Consider the following 27,863-nt stretch of genomic DNA (forward strand, 5'->3'; position numbering starts at 1 on the left):
TCGTTCGACTGGTCGTGACTGTTTTCCCAAGATGGCGCCCGCGTGTATATGTGAACATTACTGTCTTTATAAACTCTTTGTTCTCAATGCTTCGGTTTACATGTAGGGCCCCTCATTATACTACCGTGGAAGTGTGGTGCTATTTGAGCCTTGTTAGTGGTATAGAAATAGTGATTTCTTTTTAACTTTACCCAACAACTAGCGTTATAAGCTAATTAGGGGTTTGTGCTAAAACTGGTCACATTCGATTAGCATGAAAACTTATTGCAGAGAACGGTCGACTCGGTACACGTGCGTTATTAACCCCCTAGGTTCGTTTTGTGCCGGATTTCTCCTTTAAAATAACAAGCAGCAAACGCTTTTGAAATCTTCATCAAAACTGCAATTTTCCCCCTAGTTTTATGAAGCTGTAGTGCTAGGGAGGAGAAAGACAAATGTTCTGAACTAAGTTAAACTTGTGGTTATAATAAGATTAAAATACCATGCTGTTTAAAAACTAATTATTACATAATTTTCTTACTCACTTCTGTTTGTCTACATGTATGCTTTTGTAATTGTATACAGTACATTTCAAAAAAGGAAATAATAGGAGGAATCAGTGATCTTCATGAAAAATGTTGCTACATTTGGCAAAGGACCTTTCACCGTGTGTGTATGTAAAATATACAGTAGTTGTACCATTATAAATGTTTTTTTACATTTTCCACTCATTGGATCAATTACAGCCAGAAATCTGTTGTCCTTTCTTAAACCTGGATTTGTGTGGTTGTTTTATTAAAGGTCCCATGACATGCTGCTCTTTGGATGCTTTTATATAGACCTTAGTGATCCCCTAATACTGTATCTGAAGTCTCTTTTATATAGACCTTAGTGGTCCTCTAATACTGTATCTGAAGTCTCTTTTATATAGGCCTTAGTGGTCCTCTAATACTGTATCTGAAGTCTCTTTTATATAGGCCTTAGTGGTCCCCTAATACTGTATCTGAAGTCTCTTTCCCGAAATTCAGCCTTGGTGCAGAATTACAGCCACTAGAGCCAGTCCCACAATGAGCTTTCCTTAAGATGTGCCATTTCTGTGTCTGTAGCTTTAAATGCTATTGAGGAGGAGAGAGGGGGGGCAAGGTGGAGGATGGGGGTGTGGCCTTGACCAACTGCCATGCTTCGCTCCATTGAAAGCCATGATGTCTCTCTCGCTCTTTCTCATGGGCGGGCCAAATTCTCTGCGTGGGCAAAGCAGAGAAAGGGGAGGTAAACTTGCTCCTTATGATGTCATAAGGAGCATCAGCCCATCTGAGCTTTAATTTTCTCAAAGGCAGAGCAGGATACCCAGGGCTCGGTTTACACCTATCACCATTTCTAGCCACTGGGGGACCATAGGCAGGCTGGGGGAACTCATTAATGTTAAAAAACCTCATAAAGTGAAATTTTCATGCCAAGGGACCTTTAAAGTTAAAGCGACTCTGATTTAAAGGTTTTTTTATCACAGACAATAAAACCCAGGAAATGATAGCCACTGCATGTCTGTGTGTTTACCTCCTCTGCGGTCGGTACCCTGCTATATCGAGGAGGGTTTTCCTTGGAATGGACCGGAACAGCCGCTGGACCTGTTGTTTCCATGACAACAGCCTCTTCTTCTGCGTCTCAGTGAAGGACTGACAGGGAGGGGGAGGGGAGAACAGGGAGTATGAATCAGGGATGAAATGAGGCATGACTGGTGAAGAGCATGGCTGAGGATTTTCAGGTACATTGTGTCGCAAGAAATGACCCAAAACTCTCCTTCACATAGTAAATGTAAAGCATGATACGGCACATTTAGACTACAACATAATGAGACTGATATTTTACAAAAACTTAATAAGAGTTTCAGAGAGACAGAGAGTGGTCTGGATGAGAGCATTCCTCTTAAACTAGCTAACTAATCTATGATCCATGGTACATATCCAAGGTCATTTTACTGACAACTCACTCAAATTATTAAGTTGATGAATGCCATCAACATTTCAGTTTTGTAAAAGGTTTCTGTAGGGGGATAACATGTTAATAATTAGGCTGAAAAATAATTATATTTGCATATAGTTAACAGGGAGGCAGTACAATGTATGTATGTACATACTTGGCACCGAAACTATGGAATGCTGTTTCTGTGGATTATTTAAAAAATCAGATAAAGACACGTCTGGTTGATCGGTCTGCACCTGGTCTGCACTTTCAATACTAATGTGTAATACTGATTGTGTATTGTGTTCTCACTCTGAATTGCGTTTCTTGTGTTTGCCACTGTAAAGCACTTTGTTTCTTTGTCTGTGATAAGCGCTTTATAAATAAATTTGACCTACTTACTTTCTTGTCTATAGACCTACAATGTGTTCACCAAATATTATGTGCCGATATTAAATCACAGACGCGTCAGTGATAACTGTCAGTAAAAAATAATTATGAAATCAGACGTAATTCATTAAATTTCAATATATATTATTACATTTTTTGTTAGTGTTCATAGTCATTTCCGGAAGAGGGAAAAACTTACAACATTGAATAATGTAATTTTGATAATAGGCTATATAATGGCAGAAATGTGAGTTATTGGAAATTTAAAAAAAAAGGTATAGTAAGGGATGTTAATCCAATACACTTTTTGTCAAATTAGGGCTGAACGATATTGTGTTTTAGCATCAACGCACGATAGTCACATCACCGGAACATGCAATGTGACGAAAGGTAGCATCATGGGTAGCACACTAGTTTGTTGTATGGTTTGGTGCTGGGGGTGACATGTTTGTATTTGATGGGCAGTTGAGTTAAAATGTCAACGATCTTTGCGCAGCATCGCTTACTGCACCTTTAAATTCCCAATAACTGACATCAGTCCTAAACATCCTGTAGAGCCTGTTCCTAGTATACAGTATATGTACTGTATGTATAAGTGGTGTTTTTCTGTGTTTTAGATTTTTCATTTTGTAATAAAAAGAAAAAAGAAAAAAAAAGAAAGTGTGGTGTGTATTCCAGAGAGAGTGGGTACCTCATGGATAAGGCACTTGTCGATCAGTTGTAGGTAGGAGCTGATGTTGTCCTCGTCTGACCTCGACACCAGTAGCTGGGTACAAACTGAGGAGGATGGAAAATAAGACATTAAAACAACTCAGTCCATGAAAACAATCTCAAGTGAGCGCCGGTGCATGCAGCTCACCTTTTCCCATGACACGAGTAAACTGGCCAGGTATATCCCCCTCTGCGATGACGCTTGTGCCTGACTCGGCCTCCCCTCCACTCCCACCAACCCCGGTAAGGTGGGAGCCGGGCGCTGCGCTCTTTCCCTCAGGGCTTAGCAGGGGGCGCTGCAGGGAGGCGTCCTCGCCGCCAACGAAAGCCTTTATAGGCGTCATGATCATCTGGTGGAGCTCCTGCAGCGGGGCGCGCAGATTACTGCCCTCCAACACATCCTGGTGGGGGCAAATGACGGAGGGAAGAGGAGGAAGGGAAGGTGTGGAGAGTAAGCGAGGAGCAGATCAGAAAGAGGACTGTCTATCGAAGTGATAGATCTGGTGTGGCATTTACAATGAAGATGTCAAGAGTAAGAATTGCAGCTTTACTTTACTTGGGTGAACCACCTCTCGGTCACAAAAAGTTCAATATAATCATACAAGACAAATATATTCTGTTAGTCTGAATATTAACAGACTAACAGATGGCGGAGGGATCCCTGACCACACTGCCATGTGATAGAGCAGAGAATAAAGTAATACCAAAAATACACGCATGCGGTTTTGCTTCACTACTTCTGTCCGCGTGCATCATATCAGCCTCCCTCCCACCGTTCACCCAGCAGCGCTCTACATGAGTCTGTGTAAACCCAAAATACCAAGCAACAGGTGTCTCGTTTCCCCAGCTCTACCAATGCAGTGGTAACAAATTTTTAAATGAAGCGTTGGTGAAAAGGTTAAGCCTGAATTTAGCTGGCCCAAGAAGTCCCTCCTGTGGTGTGCCCTTGAGCGCCATTGTCTTGCTTTGAAGGCTGAATGGAGGGGTGAGGGGTGACGCGGATGGGTTTAAATTCGGAGGCCAAAACTCTCCTTCCTGGATTAGGTGTTCCTTTAGCTGCCATCTCAGATACATAACACTGACTCAGAATGGCCACCCTTCTCACTTTCTCTCACAAACACACGGGAAATGAGAGTGTGGGGGGGGTGTCCTGTGGTGTCCACTAACATTACAATCACCAATAACAAAAATGTAAAAAAAATTTAAATAATTACAGGTAGGACTAGAAGCTTTATGAGATTTCTTTGTGTGTGAAGATGAAGGGGAGAAGAGGTAGAGTAATGTGGTTTAGAGTCACTGACCTTTTCCAAGCTGCGAAGTAGGTTCTGCCTTTCTTTGAGCTTCAGAATGCTGATAACAATCTTGTGTCTTGCTCCTTTAGTGACCTTCTGTTGGAAGAAAAGGGTTTTGTGTCAAACATCTCCTTGCTCTTTGGCAAAACGCTGGTCTAAAAGACTGATATTGCTATTCTTTGAGATAAAGAGAAATGCAGTGTACGAATACAGGGTGTGAAAGTTCTTTCAAATTGGCCCGCTAGTTCTCTTTCTACAACAAGAGGCAGATGTTTTTGGGGAAAACGTAACAGCAGGAGATGCAGCCATTGGAGGGCGGGAAAAAAAACAACTAATCTGCTCATCTTTGGTTGGGACAGCAGAAAGGGCTAAAACTGATCACAGCAAATTAATTTCAGTTGAGGCTAATGCAACTTCTCCTATGTCCCATGAAGAACTGATATACTGACAATCCAGATGTTCCCAGATCAAGCCAATAGCAGTATACTGAATCCCTTGTCACACACCTTTATTACTGTAAAGTTCAGCATGTCTCTGTGTAGCTGTGCATTAAGTTCCGGTCAGACAAAAAGAGTTAGCAGCACCTGGAGGAAGTATACAGCTCCCGGTGAGCAGTGTTAATTTTAGCTGCATCATCCGTTTCAAAATAAACTCCTCAACGTCTTTAAGTACAAAGCATTAGCCTTGTACAATTTATTCCAACATTATCAACTTGACCTGGCTAAAACTAGTTACATTATCACATCCCTTTTCAAAACTAAGATTGATTAAAACTGGTCAATAACATATTGAGATATTTATTTTTATTTAATACAAGTACATAGTGCTGACACGTTTCTGCTTTTATTCTTCTGCCCCTCATGAACCAGAACTTTTTCCATGTAAAGTTCTTGTTCTTTTTTTATTATAAATTAATTTCAAACTAACTCTGTCTATGTGTGTTTGTGTGTATATATATAAAAACCTGTGCCTCTAGCTGTTCTTCAGTCAGTGACATCATCTCATCGTAGGTCATTGTGGAGAAGAGAGCGGCGTACTTATGGAGACGGAGACTCTTCAGCCATGCAGGAACATCTGGGGGGGGGCAAAAAGACAATTCTTACATAATCAGACATACATACATTGTTTTTCTTTGTTATGAATACAAATATACATAAGAAATAAAATAAAAATAAATAAATACATAATACATTAGAAACCTATACAAGTCATCTGTAAAAAAGAAGTGTTAATATACATCTTTGGATATCAACCTTAACATCATTCCAGATTAAATACGCACATATATTGATCCCTCAACATATGCTCCCATACACTGATATATACAATATTCAATAACAGCATTTTGAAAGTATTTATCATAGATGAACATATTATACTATTATAAATAATTTGTCAAATAACATTCGCATAGTCTACATGTTGGAAACAAATATGTACTTCCATTTGTTTAATGTAGGGCTGCAACAACGAATCAATAAAATTCGATTACTAAAAAAGTTGGCAACGAATTTAATTATCGATTCGTTGTGTCGCGCAACTATTAGGCAACCTAGTCGCGGAGATAAAAAAAAATTGAGTTGAGCGCGGAGCGTAGCAGCACGGAGCGAAAGAAAAAAAAAAAGAGCAGAGCGGGGGTAGAGGAAATACGGAGAGAGACCGGAGAGACCCGTAACGTTGTTCTGAAACACTCAGCGGAGGCAGAGAAATCAGTACGACCCGAGTCATCAACAATCATCAAGGTGTGGGAGCATTTCACACTAAATAAATCAAAAACGTGTTAATTGTAAGATAAGCAGAAGCGACACGGCATGGCACGGGCGCACCACGGTGATGAGTCAGCACCTAAAACGTAAACCTGTTGGAGTCCTTGATGAGGAGGAAGGGAGTTCAACAGCAGGGTAAAGTCACTACACTATCCTACTTCTGTTCCGGTCTGAAGTGAGGAACGTACCGTCCCTCCAGTAGCTCTTCTGGTGCTGCTGTTTACTCGTTATCCAGCTGACTAGCATGACAAGCTAGCGTTAGCTCGGTAATAACAGTAATAAAGCAGGGGTGGTATACTTTGCAAGACTAAAGACACGGTTTTATTCACTCGCCTTTTTTGGCCCATTCATTTTTCAATCTGTTATGTATATATTATGTGCTTTGTCCCATATCAGTTAGTGTTGACAAATATAATAGTGTGTGGTGTATAAACGAACTTAACTTGCACTTACTACAATGATGGTAATAATTTAATGAATAAGTGTGTGTGTGTGTGTCTGTCTTTCTGTCTGTCTTGTCTGTATCTGCTATTTGGGTTACTTACCTTTACAAAACTATTAACTAAAACGATAAGTATGCATGTATTGAGTTGATTTAAATTAATGCTTTTTTTAAATCCGATTCATCGATTAATCGAAAAAATAATCGACAGATTAATCGATTATTAAAATAATCGTTAGTTGCAGCCCTAGTTTAATGTTTATCATAGTTTAACATATTTAAAAAATAAAAATAGCTAAAATAATACCTAAAAAAAGTATGTACGTATGTAATATATAAATGACATTAAATTAACCTGAAAGATAAGCAGCAAAAACATGCTGTTGGCAGAACAATCATAGGTTTAGTTAGACAGATAGCTTCGGAAAACAACTTCTACAACTAGCAAGCTACACGCTGAAAACGGCAGGTTTTTAAGAAAATTTTGATCGCGCAATAAGGCAGGTCTGCTTGGTTCTTTCGAGGAATGATTGTAAAGATTTACAAAGAATATGTTTACAGCATTTAATCTTTAAGTGGGGCGTTTTGGGAGCGATTGGTGGGATTGCTGTCGACGAAGTACACACGGGGATACACTGGTAAGAGCAAATGACGTTTCCATGCATCCAGCTAATTTAAATAGCTCACGTTACTGTATTGTGTGAACAATTAACCTCATTTAATATTGTATGTGGTGGTAGCCGGGTTAGCTCAGTGGGTAGAGTGGGCGCACATATACTGAGAGCTTTATGCCTCGACGCAGAGGTCCAGGGTTTGAATCCGACCTGTGACGATTTCCTGCATGTCTTCCCTCTCTCTCTCTTCCCTTTCTCACCTAGCTGTCCTGTCAAATTAAAGGCTGAAAATCCCCAAAAAACTATTTTGTTGCAATTCAGCTGCTCTATATTCATCTGAGGACTCATTTTGACACACTTGCAGAAGCTCTGAGAGCAAACAGGGACTTTTAGGACTGTGCAACCAGGAACTATATGGACACTGGTTTTTCCATCCCATGTAATGTACAGTGAGGAAAATAAGTATTTGAACACCCTGCTATTTTGCAAGTTCTCCCACTTAGAAATCATGGGGGGGTCTGAAATTGTCATCGTAGGTGCATGTCCACTGTGAGAGACATAATCAAAAAAAAAAAATCCAGAAATCACAATGTCTGATTTTTTAACTATTTATTTGTATAATACAGCTGCAAATAAGTTTTTGAACACCTGTCTTTCAGCTAGAATTCTGACCCTCAAAGACCTGCTAGTCTGCCTTTAAAATGTCCACCTCCACTCCATTTATTATCCTAAATTAGATGCACCTGTTTGAGGTTGTTAGCTGCATAAATACTGCATACTGATTGTATGGGGTGGACACCTGTCCACCCCATACAATCAGTAAGAATCCAACTACTAACATGGCCAAGACCAAAGAGCTGTCCAAAGACACTAGAGACAAAATTGTACACCTCCACAAGGCTGGAAGGGGCTACGGGGAAATTGCCAAGCAGCTTGGTGAAAAAAGGTCCACTGTTGGAGCAATCATTAGAAAATGGAAGAAGCTAAACATGACTGTCAATCTCCCTCGGACTGGGGCGCCATGCAAGATCTCACCTTGTGGGGTCTCAATGATCCTAAGAAAGGTGAGAAATCAGCCCAGGACTACACGGGAGGAGCTGGTCAATGACCTGAAAAGAGCTGGGACCACTGTTTCCAAGGTTACTGTTGGTAATACACTAAGACGTCATGGTTTGAAATCATGCATGGCACGGAAGGTTCCCCTGCTTAAACCAGCACATGTCAAGGCCCGTCTTAAGTTTGCCAATGACCATTTGGATGATCCAGAGGAGTCATGGGAGAAAGTCATGTGGTCAGATGAGACCAAAATAGAACTTTTTGTTCACCATTCCACTAACCGTGTTTGGAGGAAGAAGAATGAAGAGTACCAACCCAAGAACACCATCCCTACTGTGAAGCATGGGGGTGGTAGCATCATGCTTTGGGGGTGTTTTTCTGCACATGGGATGGGCAACTGCACTGTATTAAGGAGAGGATGACCGGGGCCATGTATCGCGAGATTTTGGGGAACAACCTCCTTCCCTCAGTTAGAGCATTGAAGAGGGGTCGAGGCTGGGTCTTCCAACATGACAATGACCTGAAGCACACAGCCAGGATAACCAAGGAGTGGTTCTGTAAGAAGCATATCAAGGTTCTGGCGTGGCCTAGCCAGTCTCCAGACCTAAACCCAATAGAGAATCTTTGGAGGGAGCTCAAACTCCGTGTTTCTCAGCGACAGCACAGAAACCTGACTGATCTAGAGAAGATCTGTGTGGAGGAGTGGGCCAAAATCCCTCCTGCAGTGTGTGCAAACCTGGTGAAAAACTACAGGAAACGTTTGACCTCTGTACTTGCAAACAAAGGCTACTGTACCAAATATTAACATTGATTTTCTCAGGTGTTCAAATACTTATTTGAAGCTGTATCATACAAATAAATAGTTAAAAAATCATACATTGTGATTTCTGGATTTTCTTTTTTTTAGATTATGTCTCTCACAGTGGACATGCACCTACGATAACAATTTCAGACCCCTCCATGATTTCTAAGTGGTAGAACTTGCAAAATAGCAGGGTGTTCAAATACTTATTTTCCTCACTGTATTTCCAGTAAAGTAATACAAACTTCAGTTTTTGATCACACTTAGACCGTTGTAGGATCTAGCTGAATAATGGCTATTGTGATACGAGTTTAAAACAAAGTCTGTGAGGAACAAAACATATATTTTTATATACCTACATTAAATGTTGAGAAGTTAATGCTCTGCTAACCTTATTATTATTGTCATATAAGGTTCCTCACTGAACTGGTCATGTCTGTCTCCTTGTTAACACCTACTGTAGGTCTTAGAGAAAAGCTTATATTTAGGAGAGAAAAGCAAAGACCCCTCAGACGGTCATCATCAAAACACTTTACGACAATAAAACCCTTCAGCTCCACTTCATAGTCCATTAGGCAGTATAAAACACACGGTTTAATATCAATTTGGAAATATTTACACCAAGTGATACATTTGTCTCCTGTAACCTGATCCATTGCTGTTGTCTGCCTCCATCTTACCATAACAGAACATGGTATCTTCGTGGAGCAGTTCAAAATAAGTCATTAGAATGTAACATGTAGTGCTTTTCTAGGCAGTATTGGGGACTTCTTTTAAGGGAAAGTATGTCTGAACAAAAAGGTGTTAGAAAGGTTGACACTAGTTTGATTGAACCTGTTGTGCGTGTGCATTTCAACAGTGTGTGTGAATCAGTCAGTGGCATTCACTTTCAATTGAATTGTCCTACGAAGTGTTCACCCGCCCTTCATACTACTCACCCCTCATGCCACTGCCCTCATCATGGAAGGAACTGCGATGCAGACCTGAACCTCCTCCTAAACCACCCTCCTCCAGATGCTCACTGCCTCCACTGCCCGAGGAGGCAATGCTGCTCTGGGGTGAGAGAGGTGCATGGTCTGGGGCCGGGCCTCTAGCAGTCCGTAGGTCCTCTTGGGACAGCCAGACGTGGGCCAGAGGCTGGTTGCTGGGGCCGCTCATGGGAGGCGTGAGGGACACTGAGCGCTTCAGGGGACTGTGCTGCTGGCTGCCACCTCCACTCGTCAGGACTGCAGACAACAATAAGACAGGTAGGTGCAGGCTGTGAGATGGAGCTTAGCTAAAGGGGCTGATGGCAAAGAACTAGTTGCGACGAAGCCCGACTCTGGCGTCGCCTTACGTCTCCTCAAGTCGCCTGTGTCTTGGCCAAAAAAGTTGCACTTGAACTCACCGCAAGACTACAGCGATGGACAACGAGCATGTATGTCCTGCGCCTGCGTGAGAGGAAATAACTCTCCATGGCAGCAGGCAGTGGTAATCCATTCGTCATTAAAAAAAGGGAAACCTGATGTACAAACCATTGCTATGATACAAACAACAAAACAGCACAGAGCCTACGGCCCCCTCTGCTTCACTCCGCACCGAGACGACAGCAGACACCGGGAGATGGCTAGCTGTCATCCATTCTCTTGGCAAGAAGTCTCCTTGCGGTGAGGAAGCGAAGGAACCAAGCAGCCCGCTGCGACCGGCTGGCAAGTAAACTTGCTTGCTAGGGGGCTCAGTTCTCAGTCTAGCACCAACCACGGGGCATAGGGAGAGAGGTCTACAATGTTTAAATTAAGTTTAATGGGATGAGACATTATTTAATTATGATATAATGTTTAGGCATGTAGATCTTTTAGGAGACAAGTTTATGTTGAAATAAATATACCTACACAAGTTGACATGCATCTCGTTGTACGTTTGCCCTCCCCCCAACTATGCCTAACCTACAGTGGGGGAAATAAGTATTTGACCCCTTGCTGATTTTGCAGGTTTGCCCACTTACAAAGAATGCAAAAATCTACAATTTTAATCATATGTACATTCTAACAGTGAAAGACAGAATCCCAAAGAAAATTCCAGAAAATCACATCATATGAATTTATTAAAATTGATAACCATCTGATGAGGAAAAACAAGTATTTGACCCCCTGGACAAACAGCATGTTAATATTTTGTAGAAAAGCCATTATTGGCCAGCACAGATGTCAAACGGTTTTTATAGTTGGTGACAAGGTTTGTGCACATTCGGCAGGGATGTTGGCCCTCCTCCCTGCAGACAGCCTCCAAATCATTCAGGTTCCGAGGTTGTCGCCTTGCAACTCGAATTTTAAGCTCCCTCCAAAGATTTTCAATCGGATTCAGGTCTGGAGACTGGCTAGGCCACTCCAGAACCTTGATGTGCTTCTTCTTCAGCCACTCTTTTGTTGCTTTGGCGGTGTGCTTAGGGTCGTTGTCATGCTGAAACACCCATCCTCGACCCATCTTCAGCTCTCTCACTGAGGGAAGGAGATGTCGGTCCAGAATTCCACGATACATGGCCCCGTCCATCCTCCCCTCAATACGATGGAGTTGTCCCGTCCCCTTGGCTGAAAAGCACCCCCAAAGCATGATGTTGCCACCACCATGCTTGACGGGGGGGATGGTGTTCTTTGGGTTGTACTCGGTGTTCTTTGCCCTCCAAACACGACGAGTTGAGTTGAGGCCAAAAGGTTCTATTTTGGTCTCATCTGACCACATCACCTTCTTCCAGGCCTCTTCTGAGTCGTCCAGGTGGTGAATGGCGAACTTCATGCGGGCCTGTACATGTTTCTTCTTGAGCAGGGGGACCTTGCGTGCGCGCTGCAGGATTTCAATCCATGACGGCGTAGTGTGTTACCAACCGTTTCTTTTGTAACTGTGGTCCCAGCTGCCTTCAGTTGATTCATCAGTTCCCCCCTTGTGGTTTTGGGATGATTCCTCACCGTTCGCATGATCAGGGACACCCCACGAGGCAAGATCTTGTGTGGAGGCCCAGACCGAGGGAGGTTGGCGGTGGTGTGGTGCTTCTTCCATTTCCTGATAACTGCACCGACAGTTGATCTTTTCTCTCCAAGTTGCTTTCCGATTCTCTTGTAGCCCATCCCAGCCTTGTGCAGATCAACAATCTTGTCCCTGATGTCCGAGAAAGCTCTTTGGTCTTGCCCATGGTGGTGATGTTGGATGCTGGTTGTTTGGGTGTTGACAGGTGTCTTTTATACAGGTAACGAGGTGAGGCAGGTGTATTTGATGTAGATAATTGGTTCGGATTGGGGCTGTGTCTTAAAGAAAGACTAACTGGCTTGTAGGAGCCAGAATACTTGCTGTTTGTCCAGGGGGTCAAATACTTGTTTTTCCTCATCAGATGGTTATCAATTTTAATAAATTCATATGATGTGATTTTCTGGAATTTTCTTTGGGATTCTGTCTTTCACTGTTAGAATGTACATATGATTAAAATTGTAGATTTTTGCATTCTTTGTAAGTGGGCAAACCTGCAAAATCAGCAAGGGGTCAAATACTTATTTCCCCCACTGTACGCCTGTCTTTTATGCAGCAGTGCAAAAGCACATTTTGTGGTAGTTACCATATTCAAAACACTAAATGTGACCCATTTCTTATCCAGCTCATATGTAAAATTTAAACACCGTATTTGTTTGTGAGAGAACTCAGGCAACGAACACACAAAACATTTCCTGATATGTTTGTTTGTCAGCAACTGCTGCCATCCAGACTTTAATAAACTACTTCTCTCAAACGGAGAGCCTTCTGATATTCTTAGATCTATAACTACTGCAAAATGTGTTGCTCAACAGTTAAATTTATCAAGTTTCACTAAAGCAACTAAGCAAAAAAGCCATACTCACTCACATATATTCACCTGGGCTTTTAGTTTTATTTGTATTTACTTTTTGTATTGTAATTTGTTCTATTTCACGGTGTTTAACTATCTTCTGCATATTAGTCTCCCAATGAGAGATTTTGTAAATTGTGTTTTGTTAATAAAGTTTAAAAAAAAAAAAAAAAAAAAAAGATATTCACCTGGGCTTGATCTAAATTTGCTCCTTCACTTTCTTGTTGGTTTTGGAGACTCAACCTTTGAAGCTATGTGCCAAACACCTCCCAGATTAGGATGAAATATCACTGTTTTACAAATGATTTTATCCTGTACAATGGAATAAGTCCATTACCAAAAAAATATGTCCGTATGATAAACCTTCCTTTCTCCATCTTCTTCTCTCACCTCATTTTTGTATTAATAATTCAAATCTGTGCTCAGGATGAATTCATGATGGAGGCTTACTGGGGTCAAACCACGTTAACAGTTACAACTGAAAGCGGTTCTAACTGATTTTTCCTGCTAAAGGAGGTAAACAGAATAAAAAGGTGGAGAGCCAGAGAGCTTTTTGTGTCGCCGCTCTGACGGGGTAAGCTGCCACCAATACTCCAGGCTCTCTCCTCCTCCTCCTATATGCGGTCCTTTTTCTGTTGGCGCTATGTATAGGACTTCATGGGCCCCGTTTAAAATAGGTGCCCAGCTACCATTACAAGTTCCAGTCCCTAAATATTAGCCATTTTCCCTAAATACAGTCTCCCACAAAGGCTGCCTTACAAGGGATAGGATGGGTGGTATGTGCTGCTGTGGCTTGGACTACGGCAGAGTATGGGTGGGGTGTGGGGGGCAACAGGATGTGGTGTCAGTGGCACACAGGTTGATGTGGCTGGACAATTATACTCCTGTTATCACCATCTTGACCAGATGAACAGTGTGTGGGGGGGGGTGAGGGCTGGCTAAGTAATATGTTTTATGTCAATGTTGGATTTTTATTGATCAAAATGATTACTGTATTCCTTGCTCTGTGACACACATTTTGATTGGACAATTGAGAAGCTCTGATGCTAAAAGCATTGACACAATGAAACACATCTTCCTTTGCATCTAACTAAATATCTACACGTCTATTTTAGTCCATTCAATGCTCACTTTCATTTGTTGAGAAAAGCACCTGCTCACTGGGTCCACCAATCCTGTGCTGGCGGCTGGGGTAACTCTAGTTTATCAGTTGTGAAATCCTGAGGTCTTTTGTGTCGGACTGAAGCTGCTAGCAGTCACAAATATAAGGGGATCTTTCTTGGAGCAGTGAGCAGGGCTTTAAATGTGTCTTTATTTATAAACCCTCAGCTGTTTCTTTCATCTCCCAGAAAAAAAAAAAATACAGAGCCCTTACATTCTTGTCTGGAAATATCCTGCTCTGACCATAGTTATGCTCAATTTCAACAGCCCTGCCCTCTCTGTGTGTTGTCTTCCACCTCACACAGCCTCTGTAGTTGCTATGTGGGCTGTTCAGAGTGTATTTACTGTGTAGAGGCTATTTCGTGTGCTCAGGGTGTATTTAGAGTGTTTGGTAAGTTTAGAGTGTCTTTATAATGAAACCAACATTTGAACCGAATTTAAATAAGCGTTGTATTTTGTATACTGCCAAATGCTATACAGAGGGTTTTTTTGTGCTTAATGTCAATTATTATCATTATCCAATCAAGCACAGCTGATACCAGAAAAACTCCTACGATTTTAACTACAAGGAAGAGAAAAGCTTAAAGACCCTAGTGTGAAAATGTGGCAAGGCGCGGCCGATCAGGTGGCCATCCCAGATGGAGAAGCGATCATCAGGCCAGCCCAGAGTAGGTGGCTGTAATCACTGAGGTCTTCTCAGATGGTTTATTGGTTTTGGCTACCTTGACAATTAGAAGTACACAAGCCAGTATGGGGTTGAAAAGCAGCCCACCTCACTTCATTTTATTTTAGTTAACAATTTGGCTGATTTAAATCAATTCTTGGGAGGTCAATCCCATCTTTAAGTTCATAAGTTAATGATGGCACAGTATAAAAAAGTTTTTTCAGGGCAATTACACAAGTCAGTCAGAAGATAAAGTATATGGAGCAAACAGGTGAAAACCCTTCATGGACAACTTTAAATTAGGTTTATTGGCCTTGTATCATTTTGCAGTGATGCTGGTTGCCTACAGTATGTAAATCAAGGTGTACATCCCTAATGTCGGTCAACAGCTCTCTATCCTTATGAAAACATGACATGGGTACGGATAAGGGAGACAAATGTATTGTTTAAAATAACAATAATAGGCGGAAAGAAGGAATGAAAATACCAAAATGGACATGAGTTAGAAATGCTGGTGCTCTTTTAATATTTAGATATTTTAAAGGGCATATTAATACCTTAAATGTTTCCATTTTTTTTTAAAATAGAAAAGTTGTTGCAGTCATTTTACACATACTATTATATTACATTATTGTATTTGTTACATTATCAAGCGCTACACTGTGAGAACCAACCACGCGCGCTGACTTTATCTGTGTTGCTAAAGCACCACATGATTAGAAATGAGCTGAACACAGTACAAGGCACACAGGACTAATCGATTATTTGTCAACTATTAAATAAATTGCCAACTAGTAAAAATTCTGATTCCAGCTTCTTAAATGTGAATATTTTCCAGTTTCTTGACTCATCTATGACGGAATATCTTTTTGTTGTGGACAAAACAATACATTTCAGGACATCCTAATCGACATTTTTCACCATTTTCTGACATTTTATAGACCAAACTAATCAAGTCAGTCGGTCAGTTAGTTGCAGCCCTAAAACTATACTTACTAGTGTTACCGCCTCCACCAGTTCCAACTGTGTTGATGGTTGCCGGCACAGAGGATGATGGGTAGAGAAGGAGGTGCCCGTTCTCACAGCCCTGCTGCTGCGGGTGCCAGCCTCCGCCCAGCCCTGAATCTCTGGAGCTCTGCCACCCATTGAGGCGGTCGTCCGAGCCGTAGCGCTGGTGGTGATGCAAGGAGAAGAGATTGCCTGATGAAGAGGTGTTGGTGGAGGAGGAGGATCCTGATGAGGAGAGGGTGGATGGAGGCGTGGACTGGTGGTGGTGGTGGTGCGGCCCAGAAGGAGGAGGCCTTTCCAGTGAGTCTCCCCGGGCAGCGGCCCTCTCCTCCAGGTGGTTGAGCCAGAGTGCCAGGGCGGAGCGGTCTTCCAGGGAGGTGGCTGGGTGGATGAGGGCGTAGGACAGGAGCTGGCGGGACTCCTCCAGGTGACGGCCATGCTCGATGGTGTGGGCCAGGATGCGTGGCAGCAGGCGCATGTACTCGCCCTTGGCTTCAACGTTGCCGGGTTTGAGCAGCGGGAGATGGGTGAGGACAAGCGAGATGACCCGCTCCTTAGACTCGCCTTGCCACTGGCTGATCACCCCTGTAGGTGACAAAAACACAATAAGCATTACAAACCCATAACTCACCATTTTTTCAACAGTGCTCAAAAGAAAATCTAACTTGTGCAGAGTATGACTATTAAGTGTATGAGCGCATGAATTCAAATGTCAGCGTATCATTAGGTTACCAGCCAATCGTGACCCTGACAGACCTGACTGGACCACAGTTATGAACCGAAAACTGTTGGATACATAATCTAAGATTTCAGCTTCACGGTATCCGAGGTGGTAGCAAAGGAGAATGTAATTGATGGACAGATGGATTAGTGAACACATGCACGGTTGAAATGGAAGACACAAAGATGATGTCAGGCCCACTGCACTGTCATCCTACTCTAAACAGCCAACTCGGTAGGTTGCTAATGGTGGCAGTACAGTTCTATACATAACCCAGAGGTCATGGAGCTCTATTGTTGTCCGAGTCAGTGGGCCATTAGGAGCCCATTCCTATCATCTTGGACCAGAGCTAAAGATATCAACTGGTCAGTACGACAGCTTTGGACAGCCACACGAATAGAGACAGGACGCAGGTCGGCTTCACTTCCTGCTTGGGAGATGTGTCTGTGTGAATATGACCACCACGGTCATCCTTAACCCATAAGGTATTGTCTCTAAATCAGACATGTGAGGTTAAACTAGAAAATGCATCTGCTAGTCCTTCTGTCCAAAGATATCCCAATGTCAAAGTCTACTTTGTGATGACGTATAGTTCTCTCTGCCCTATCGAGAGGACACCTGCAGGCTATATAAACCTTTAAACTTAGGCTAATTTTGGTGAAGGAAAAACTAGCATGGCCATTTTCAAAGGGGTCTCTTGACCTCTTAACTCGAGTTATCCTAAGAAAAATGGGTTCCATGGGTACCCACGAGTTTCCCCTTTAAAGACATGCCCACTTTATGCTAATCCAATGCAGTTTGGGCACTTAGCATGCAGATCTCATGCAGTATAAATGCCTATTCTAAAATGGTGCATCTGAATATTTTTACATACTGGGGTATTGGAATTGCATAAATTGGGTATGACTGGAAAGCTAAGACTCTTGTGGATTTAATGAAAAGCAAATTTATTAATGTGTGATGGTGTTAGTCCCCATAGTAGCCATTTCAATTTAGTGAGAGCATTTTTTTGAAACTTGTGTCACTGTATACAATGACCTGTGGAGAGCTCTAGGATAATCACAGCCTCATGAAACTCTACAGCCTCAAACTAGAGACCTAGAGCATTCAGAGGATGTATGGCTGTATGTCCTAAGCATATTGACCATAAGTGGGTGTTCTCAGCAGTTTCCAGAACAGAAGGGCTCTAACATCCAATCGCGATTGTTCTTGCAGAATAATGAAAATTTCCAGTCACTTCGTCATGTATTCACTTAGTTGAAACAAGAGAAGAAAGCCTCACTGATGAGAAGAACAGGACAGAGATACATATATAAATGCTCTCTTGCCGTTACCTTATTTATTATATTAAAATCAACAAGTAACATTATTAGGCAATAATCGATTATGGTCTGTCACTACATCGATGCAGAATAGTTACATTCTTAAAAAATGTGAACCTGACTACTCAAAAATTGTTAACAGAATTAAAAGCAAAAAAGGATAGGCTACTCCTACTCAATTTGCCCACTCGTTTTAAATTTAAGTTTTACACAAGCTTGCTTCCAATAAAACGGGCATTTTCTTTTGAAGAAAAGACCTTCAGATCCATGTCAGTGAATGGATAAAAAGAAGGGGCAAGACAAAGTGAACTTGGCCAGGCTGTCCCGAAGCTCAGCAGACAGCGGAGTAGGAGTGACAGAGCACAAGGAAAGAGGAGGTGGGGGAAGACTGCGGTAGAAACTAGTTTGAGAGGGAGGATGAGAAAATAAACATTTTAAGGGAGCGAGGTGTGTGAGGGGAGCCAGGGAGTTACTCCCCATTGCTCCAGGGATGATGTCATCCTTCATTCCTCTGAATGAGGCAAGCCTCGGTCCATCAGAGAACAGGAATTGTTCCGTGATTAAAACTCATTTCTTTCCAAATGACTGGAAAACATTAAGATGTAACACAGAAACCCTGATACATCCTCTAAGAACACTTACAGAAGCAGTGGTGCACTGCCAACTTTTAAACATCTCCATTTCACTGTTGAAAGTAAAATGTTTTCAACTTTTTCACATTTGTATGACAGTATATGTTTGTCTACTAACACATATTACACAGAGACCATAAAAAGGACTGACTAAACATTACGTGTCAGAGACTCAACCAACGGCAAATAAAATGCCTCGAGCTAAATTCAACAACTTTGCTGTTATTACCACAGGGCAGATTTTTCAAAGCAAATAAATGAAAATAATCATGTTCCCAGTTACATCATGCTCTGTCCATTTATGGAGGTGCAACCCCTATACCAATTGTTTTCATCTGTAGGTTACTGGCTGTAAGAACAGATTTTCAGTAACTTACTGGACCCGACTCCACCAGAGCTCGCTAATGAAGACAATCATTCACGTGAATCCATAGAGAAACCACTTTGGAATAACTTGCAAATAACGGCCAACACAACAACACAAGCAAGTTGTTGTATTTTAGCAGACTACTGAAAGCAGCAGAAATGCAGAACTGAGCACAATTTAATATCTGTTTATTCATCATATCGTGCAGCCCTACTATTAGTCACACCGCACAAAAACTACTTAAATTCAAAGTGGACAGAATGAGAAAGTTTCCCCATGAATGTCACACCCCCTTTTAGCGTGGTCGCTCCCGTCCTGAGCCTTGAGAAGAAAGTGCTAACCTCATCCAACAGGAATAAAAAAGGAGGGTAAGCTGAGGTTACAACATTGACAGAGGACAGAAACACTGAGCTACCATTCCTCTTTACACAGTGATACCAACACCTCTTTTCCCTCCTTATTTCTCTGTTCCTCTTTGTTTCTGAATCAGAGTATCACTAGGGTTGTGACGGTATAGTTTTTTTCTTACCGCGGTGAAGAAGCAACACATTACTAACGGTTAACCGCAGCCCCAGTTATGACAGTAGCGTAGGTTAGAGCGAGAATGGCAGGGTGCCTTAAGTGAGTGATGTCAGTGCCCGTGTGGTCGCACAAGGAGAGCGAGCGGTAACGGAGAGTAGCAAAGTTGATGTAAAGGGAGTTAAAAGTGAACAATAAAACAACAAGCTAGAGCTTCTCAAGACACGGTGGCTTTATCTATTGTCAATACTGCCAGTAAAATGAATGGCTTCCCCCCCCCCGCCCCCCCGAAAAAACATCGGCTTAAAGCTTACAATATATGTTGCATCCATAGACTAAAAGATTGCAGCACAGAGTTTCCATTTCAGCTCAATGAGCTTTGCTGTCATTTAGGGCCACGCTGTTTTCTCTCATCTCCGTAGATCCATTCCACAGACAGTTCAGAAAGCTCTTTTGTCAATAAAGTTAAATATAAATGAAATAGTTGGCCGACAATGCCGAGTGCAGCCCGTCTAGTAGCTGAGCAGACAGAGAGCAGAGAGGGCGACTCAGCAGTTCGCTACCAAACATGCGTGCAGGCTGAAATTCAACCGTGCTGTTTTATCGGCATTAAGCTATAAACAGAAGAAAACTCTGCTAGCTGCTAGGCTAATGTGCAATGGTAAACACGGCAGCTTTTTTATTTTTGCGGTGTACGAGCTCAGACCCGCGGTTGGCGTCACGTGACCGCGGTATTGCGGTAATGTGGTAACGCGGTAACCGTCCCAGCCTAAAGGCCGTTACAGTTGCGCGGAGGCTGCACGCAGAGCTCTCGCCTACGTAAGTGGCCTGATGTTTATACTTGTGCGCTGGTGAATGCGTCGAGCCGGTGTGTGTGTGTGTGTGTGTGTGTGTGTTTGTGTGTGTGTGTGAGATAGAGCGAGGGAGAAGTGAGAGAGTGACGGCGATTAGCTTTGGAGTGAGTAGCGACTCTAGAGTCATAGTGAGAAACAAAGTGTCTCCCCTGTTCTTTCTGACCACGGTGGGAAATCTGTAGCAGGAGAAGTTAACCCTCTCCTTGATTTCATGTTGTTTATGGAGAAGGAGAACCAGGAAATGAGCCGGGGGAAATGTGACGCTACCAAGCCACGGCCGAGCGTCGTCATTGCGACGTGTAGTTTCATTTTTCGAGAGGTGCGCGTCAGGCTAAGGCCGTTGATTTTACACAGGACTATAAAATGGCCTTAAGTGTCACTGTGAACTACACTGGAGCTAGGAGTCTACTCCAGGGATGTAATAAGAGAACTGGATACGGCGTTCGGTGGGAAGCCCCGTTCATTCCAATGAGAGTGCTCAAAAGCGCATTAAGCAAACATGGAGCTCGGATCTTCCGCGTCGACTGGACCATGGCGTCACGATGGACATGAGCACCGGCAACAGTTTGTTTGTGTTGTCGTGGCAACCGGTAGCAACATGCTCATTCATGAGCTTCTCTCTTGTGTCTCTTACCAGTGGCGAACTCATGAACTCGCCATTTCATTGTATCAAATATTCACTAACATATCTTATTACTACTAGCTTATCTAAATAAACGATGGATGTACTTAGACAACCAAGGAGATGTAATCATTATGTTGAGCTACTAGCTAGCTACTAGCTAGCGCTAGCTACTATGGTTAGCCTGCAGTTTCGTGAACAGAGCTTCTCTTGATAACATACATGGCTTCATCTCTCATCCACGTTACAGGCTTTACAGCATACATACCGTGGCTGTATTGATAGAACACATGGTGAATTACAACCAGTGTATTTTGGGCGAACGTGAACTGAACGTACTGCATTACTGCCTGATGAACGTTACTGTAAACTAATTCATTCTGGAGTCTGTGAACGGCACGCTCTCTCAGTTTAACGTCGTTCAATAGGGCGCCAGATTTCTATAGAGCCTTCCAGGCCTAAACCCAGCTAAAACATACCGTAAACAGGCCTTCGTATGTAGCGGAAAAAACACCCAATCTGGCAACACCAGCCACCAGTGTTGCACCGCCGCATGATTCATCAAAACAAAAAGCAGCATGGAGGCTTCGTATGATCATCAAAACGAGTTTTATGACAAGGTCGGTGAGGATGGGATAAATCTTACATTTCTGTGCAAACTTGGCGCGCGCTGGCTTTCAAAAAGAAAATCCGCACTTCAGTTATATCCACAGCAAACCTGAAACGGCACATTGAACTGAAGCAACGTATGGAAAAAAGAACTATGAACTAAGTTCATTTTTGGAACTGTGAACTTAGTTAAACATTTTGAAGTATGAACTATGAACTGAACTAGTTCATTTTAAAATTTGTGAGCTGAACTTTGAACTAGTTCATGTAGAAAGTGAACTTTCCCAACATTGATTACAACCAATAGCGTTAGCATTATCCATTGTTACAGCTACAGGACCTTGGGAGAACAGTCATATGAGCATGGGCAGTGCAGTCTGCTTGCGTCCATTATGCGCATTCATCATGGCTAATTTAATAATTCTGGATTTGGCTACTAGTAAATGTTAAACATTTTAAAAACGTGACTGGCTGGTAAGTTGATGTACCCCCCAAAAAAATATCTGCTGAAATATAGAAGTTTCTTTCGCCATGCAAAGTCTATGGGAAAAGTCTTTCTGGGACAGAGGGTGCAGCTAAGACATCGTGCTCTTCCTGGGGGCTTGGTCTACTCGCCCACCTCTGCATCCCACGTGGATTAAGCGCGAGTGCCCCCATACAATGTGACATGACTGATAAAAAAACAGTCCAACAGACTAAACAATACAAACCCAAAGTGAGAGAAAGCCAATGCGAGGTATTCAACGAGACAAAGGATGTTAAGTTGGTTCTCTCATGCCAGACAGAGAGACGGGGACATGCTGGGAACTGATGAATCACATCAGCATGATTGAGAAGCAACACTGTAAAAAAAGAGAGAGTCTGACATACACAAACACTAAAACCTCAGACAGAGAGTCATTTGTTCGGGGGTTGACACAGCATTTCCCTTCTGGTGAACTCTGTGCCACCCTGCCCAGGCACTGCCCTCTAACACTCTCTCTGGCACCAAGACAAGGGTGCTGCTTTCATCACAGCCCTGCCTCTCGCAGTACAATCCCTCCTCTGTCAACCTGGCATCAAACCGCCCACCTTTTCATCCACAACCTGGATACCCTTGTCTGCATTGAAGTAAGTACAACAGAAAAAGGGGATCACGGCATTAAGACGAGAAAATTGTCCAGGTCAATCAGATAGTTATTCCTATAGAGAACTTGAGAGATTTGAGTTGTAATTAAAAAAAAGTTGATGTAAATGTTCGATTGGGGAAAAACTCCACATGAAATCAAATCTCTGAGTGATGCTCTGACATTTTAAGCTGCTGTTGATTGGAGATGACTTTAATAAAAAAAAAAACATTTCTCAGCTTGAACTCTTATTGACGTCTACTCAGCTGCCAAGTTTTGTCTTTACACTGTGTAACAGGCAATGGACATTGGTCACTTGTTGAACACGATTCCCATGGTGTCCACATTCAGTCTGATACACAGATAGATCTGCTACCCCTCCTCCCATAGGAGAGCTTAAAACTCCAGCAAGGGATTGATTAAATTCAGTTTCCATCCAAATCCAGCATTTCAATCCAAGGGTTATTCTAATGTCTGCGCAGGTCTAATGTTTAATTTTAGACATGAAGCAAACTCCTGTTAGCACATACCTGCAAACTCAGAAGGGCTGAAAAAGGTGACACCCCCCCAGAGAAGAAAATAATACATAATATTTTCCCAGTGCTAAAATGATACTTTCATATTATATATATATATATATATATATATATTATTTTAAGTCGGCCAACTATTATTAAAAGAGCACAAAATGACAGTCGGCGATATTAAAGAATGACTTGTTTATTGCTAAGGCCAAAGAGTCAAAATAAAATGATTTATTAAAAATGTAATAATAACTTATAATAACTTATTGCACCAGTAAATTCCTGTTAAACGACAAAAACAACCACTGGATGGGAAAAGGGTATTTTACAATAACTTTGAATGCACCATGAGGCTGGCGAGGCGAGGAGTCTGTGTTGTTTTGACAGTGGCAGCTACAGACTGCTGTTGGAATCCTCTCCAGTGAAATACAGACACTTTTACACCGTTTTAGCTGTCAGCATTTTAACCGTGTTAACTCCAGCTGCTAGCTAACGTTACCTGCTGTCGAGTGTAGTGTTAACTAGCTAACAGTAGGCTAACGTTACCTGCTGTCGAGTTTAGTTTTAACTAGCTAACGGTAGACTAACGTTACCTGCTGTCGAGTGTAGTGTTAACTAGCTAACGGTAGGCTAACGTTACCTGCTGCCGAGTGTAGTGTTAACTAGCGTGACATGCGGCAATGTTTCAGTTCCCTCTAACGTGGCACCGAAATCCGCGTTGCTATTCGGTCCGGTAGCTACCGGTCGTTAAGGTACCGGTGTCGTATTAACATTTAACTAACATTGTAGGCTAACAACACAATTCGCTGATCTTAGCTGACAAGCCGATGAGCTTGATTTCCATTATAACGGTAACGTTAAACACGTTAACAACAACATTAGCAAAAACACTGTTGGCAGATAAGCACTTACCTCAAGAAATAAGAAAATAAAATAAATAGTTGTTGCTAGGAGAAGTTAATGGTTTTTATGCCAAACAAACAATTGTGCCTAATCAAGTTGTTATTTCTCCAAGTTGACTTACAATAGTCTGTATAGGTAAGATCTCATTTGTCAAACTTTTTGTGTCAATTATTTGGTCACCATTTTTCTGGCTCAGACACACCCTGTAATTTGATGGACTAATAGAAATGAGTCCGCAGTAAGAGGTCTGGAACCAGCACACAAGACTCTTTGGCTACGTTCAGACTGCAGGCCAAAGTGACCAGGTCAAGCTTCTTCAGAAGTAGTGTGAACACTCAAATCTAGCCCAGATCTGATTTTTTCAGATCAGATTCAGGCCACTTCCATATGTGTTCCTGAATCAGACACAGATCAGATTCAGGCCACTTCCATATGTGGTCCGGAATCAGACACAGATCCGATTTTTTTCAATGCGTCCGCAGTGTGAACAGCCAAGGCAGATCTGATGCGACTTTTACGTCAATCTACATCGACATTTGTCACAATTATGTGCCGGCGGGAAAAACTTGACTAGACCTAAAACCTACAACATGTAGAACAGTGATGGAGCAAGTCAATGGAGGGAGAGTGAGGTGTTAGACCTAATTAATGTATGGGGAGATACTTCAATTCAATCTAAACTAGAAGGATCATATCGTAACCACACAGTTTTTGAAAAAATTGCAAACGAAATGGAAGAACAGGGACACGGGAGAACGTGGCTGCAGTGTCAAAGGAAGGTGAAAAGCCTCAAAGCTAAATTTAAAGAAGCAAATGATTCCAATAACCGAAGCGGCCGTGGTCGCATCACCTGCCCATTTTATAACGAGCTAAGCCGTGTTTTGGGTGATAAACCCAGCTGCCAGCCATTGGAGCTGCTGGATAGCTACGAAGCAGGCGAAGAGGAGCCTGAAACTCAGAGGAGCGAAACACTTTACTATAAAATAAATATTGCAAAGAAGTTTTACATTTGGAAGCTAAAAAGTTGGCGTGTTAAGTGTTAGAGGAAAATATGTTAACAGAATTCAGCTGCTCATCTAGTTTAGTCTGGTTGTATATACTGTAACAAGTGCTGCTCACAGTTTTCTTTGCACAACTCGGAAAGACATCAGAGAAGCAGAGACTACCCTGTACGTGTCTATCATTCAAAAATGTACACAGTCTATCTACGATATGAACCAGTACACTGTTGACCCTGCTCTGCAGAACCAAATCCCATATTATAACCTAACATATAAGTTAAGAGGGGGGGCTACCATGTTACCGTCATCTTCTCAGGGTAACGGGTGTGTTGAGGATGTTATGTAAGTGGTAACGTGAACCAGCTCATAATATTTGCATAGAATACATCAGATTATAACATTACATGATAGGTTTGCTTGCACCAGATGATACAACCACCAAGTCACTCCCATCTGCATCTTCTGTGTCCCCTGTGTCCCCTGCACCATCTACATCTGGAGAAAGCTCATCAGCTGCAGGCATTAGAGAGACCACTGGAAGAAGCACAACAGCCACCAAGTCCTCTGGAAGTAAGAATCTTTTTATCAGGCTGTTGCTAAATCACTAGTAAAGTATCCGCTTAGCTAACCCATCCATTACTATTTTGTATTCTGTTATCACTGTTCTTTACCGTTTTAATGCTAACTTTTTCCTTATATTATTTTTGTGATTGCAATACAATGGCCAAACACTTTCTCCTCTTTCTTAAAGCTACATCTGCCAAGAGCAGGAAAAGGAAGACCAAGATGGAAACACTGGAAATCTTCACTGAAAAGATCAGCAGTGCCCTCAACAACACAGACGACACTGAGCTTCAATTGAAAATGCAAGCAGCACAGCATGAACATGAGCTCAAAATGCTCTCAATGTTCACACAGTTTCTTGCAAGGTCAAATTCCCCTTGTCCACCTTTCTACCAAGCACCAGTCCAGCCCTCACAGTACAACCCAAGACAACTGCCACCTCAGCCTACCTTTTACAACTTTTCTAAGCCCCCTAAATTTAGCATGGGTTCACAGTCTCCACCATGTAACGAGACAGCAAACCAGCCTTTCCTGCAAGATCTGGCTCAACCTCTACCTTTCAACCATCCCTCTGTACATCCTCCAGATCTACTTCAGCCCTTCAGCCAGGTGTCAGCACACCCTCAAGGTCCAGCTCAGCAGCACTTCAGCCAGGCCTCAGGACATCCACCACTCTACCAACCTCCAGATGATGAGGAAAAGTAAATCAGAACACGTTATTGTGAATTGCTTTCAGTCAATCTATGCAAAGTGTATCCATCATTATAAAGGTTAATTACAGTTCAGATTATCTTTAACCGTTTGATTTCAGGTTACAGTTTTAATGTTGTGTAGTGTTATTAAACCAACACAGACTTGCACTATAGCAGAATAATTTTATTTTGAACATTAACATTTTTGGAGTATTCATTCAAAGGAGAACATAAAAACGAGCAGGCTTTCTTATTTTTGGGCCAAGAAAAATCCTTGTGTGGAAAATTTGATGACAATTATTATAGTTGTTTACATAAACCTGCACAACTTAGAATTTAAGGGATGCATTTTATTTTTATTTTTTTTCCAGAACAAAAAACTGACCATTTTACCATTTTTATTGAAAACATTGTTTTGTTACTCCACACTTTGAAAATGTTATGTTTAAACACTGTCATTTTCTTTTGTGAATCAGTGTTGGCTGTAAAAAAACTCTGCCAGTGCCTCTCTGACTCTTGTTGGCTCAGCAGCATCTTGTGCCTCTCCATCTGCTATCCTGTTGTCCTGAAGAATAGCTTGACCAGGTTCCTCATAGGCCTCACCATGCTTCTCGCACACATTGTGGAGAGTGCAGCATGCACTTATGATGGTAGGGACAATAGAGATGTCAACATCCAGCCGTTTCCCCAGGCATCTCCATCGCCCCTTCAGTCGGCCGAATGCACATTCCACCGTCACCCTGGCTCTGCTGTGTCGCTCGTTGAAGTACCTTTGCTGCACTGTCAGGTTCCCTGTATCTGTGTACCCTTTAATCAGCCAGCTCCGCATGGGGTACGCCGGGTGACCAAGCAGCATGATTGGTACTTGGACACCGTTGATCTCCACTGTGTCCTTTGGCAATGGAAAATAAGAGAAGTTGAATTTATTAATGTTATAATATGTTTCTGTAAACATTTTCATCTCCTTTTTTATGTTCTAACAAAACTGCAATATTAAAGTGAGATACTGTTTCCAAATAGGATTTTGTGTGTGTGTGTGTGTGTGTGTGTGTGTGTGTGTGTGTGTGTGTGTGTGTATATATATATATATATATATATATATATATATATATATATATATATATATATATATGTGTGTATATGAAAAACTTACTGGTGGAAAAAGCTCCCCTCTCTCGGCCAATGCAAAGACACAGGAATTCTTAAGAACCCTGGCATCATGAACACTTCCAGGCCATCCCGTGTAGATGTTGGTGAAACTGTTAGGGGGACAGGTGATGTGTTACTTTATAATTTTGTCCATGTAAACAATTGTGAAAAGAAACACAAATCAATTACTGAACTGTGCAACATTTACGTAAATATGTAGGCTAAATTTGAAATGATCAGTAGGGGATTGTCAAAACAAACAGAGGGTTACTATAAACAGACTGGCTATCAGATTTTAATACCATTAGGTATAGGTACAACAAGCCATACTGTATCACAAGGCAGCATTATTTAACTATTAATTGTATAAACCTAAATCTGACTTTTCACTCAATGACGGCTAGCACAAGTAAAGTAAAGAAATATTATTTCATAATTGTAGTAGGCTTACCAGAACTCATGATCTACAACTCCCTGCAGAATAACCGAATGCCATCCTTTGTGATTGAAGTAGTCAACGTGATCTTCTTCTGGGGCAATGATGGGGATATGACTCCCGTCAATTGCTCCAGCGCACTGTGGAA

General features: G+C 42.0%; 1 protein-coding gene across 4 annotated transcripts in view; it reads right to left on the reverse strand.

Annotated features, from left to right (window-relative positions):
- The window catches only part of samd4a (sterile alpha motif domain containing 4A), a 76,848-nt gene that overhangs the window by 12,407 nt on the left and 36,578 nt on the right, over positions 1-27,863 (reverse strand). Inside the window, exons 3-9 of one of the 4 annotated variants that reach the window (XM_028577080.1) lie at positions 15,683-16,279; positions 9,950-10,237; positions 5,296-5,405; positions 4,341-4,424; positions 3,188-3,440; positions 3,020-3,105; positions 1,534-1,652 (exon numbers count right to left, since the gene is read on the reverse strand). In XM_028577080.1, coding sequence (XP_028432881.1) covers positions 1,534-1,652; positions 3,020-3,105; positions 3,188-3,440; positions 4,341-4,424; positions 5,296-5,405; positions 9,950-10,237; positions 15,683-16,279 — 1,537 coding nt within the window. Of the gene's footprint in view, positions 1-1,533; positions 1,653-3,019; positions 3,106-3,187; positions 3,441-4,340; positions 4,428-5,295; positions 5,406-9,949; positions 10,238-15,682; positions 16,280-27,863 lie in introns of all 4 variants that reach the window. The other 3 variants (XM_028577072.1, XM_028577085.1, XM_028577091.1) reach the window with 3 other exon arrangements.

Source organism: Perca flavescens, chromosome 1 (assembly GCF_004354835.1).
Source record: "Perca flavescens isolate YP-PL-M2 chromosome 1, PFLA_1.0, whole genome shotgun sequence".
Lineage (NCBI taxonomy): Eukaryota > Metazoa > Chordata > Actinopteri > Perciformes > Percidae > Perca > Perca flavescens.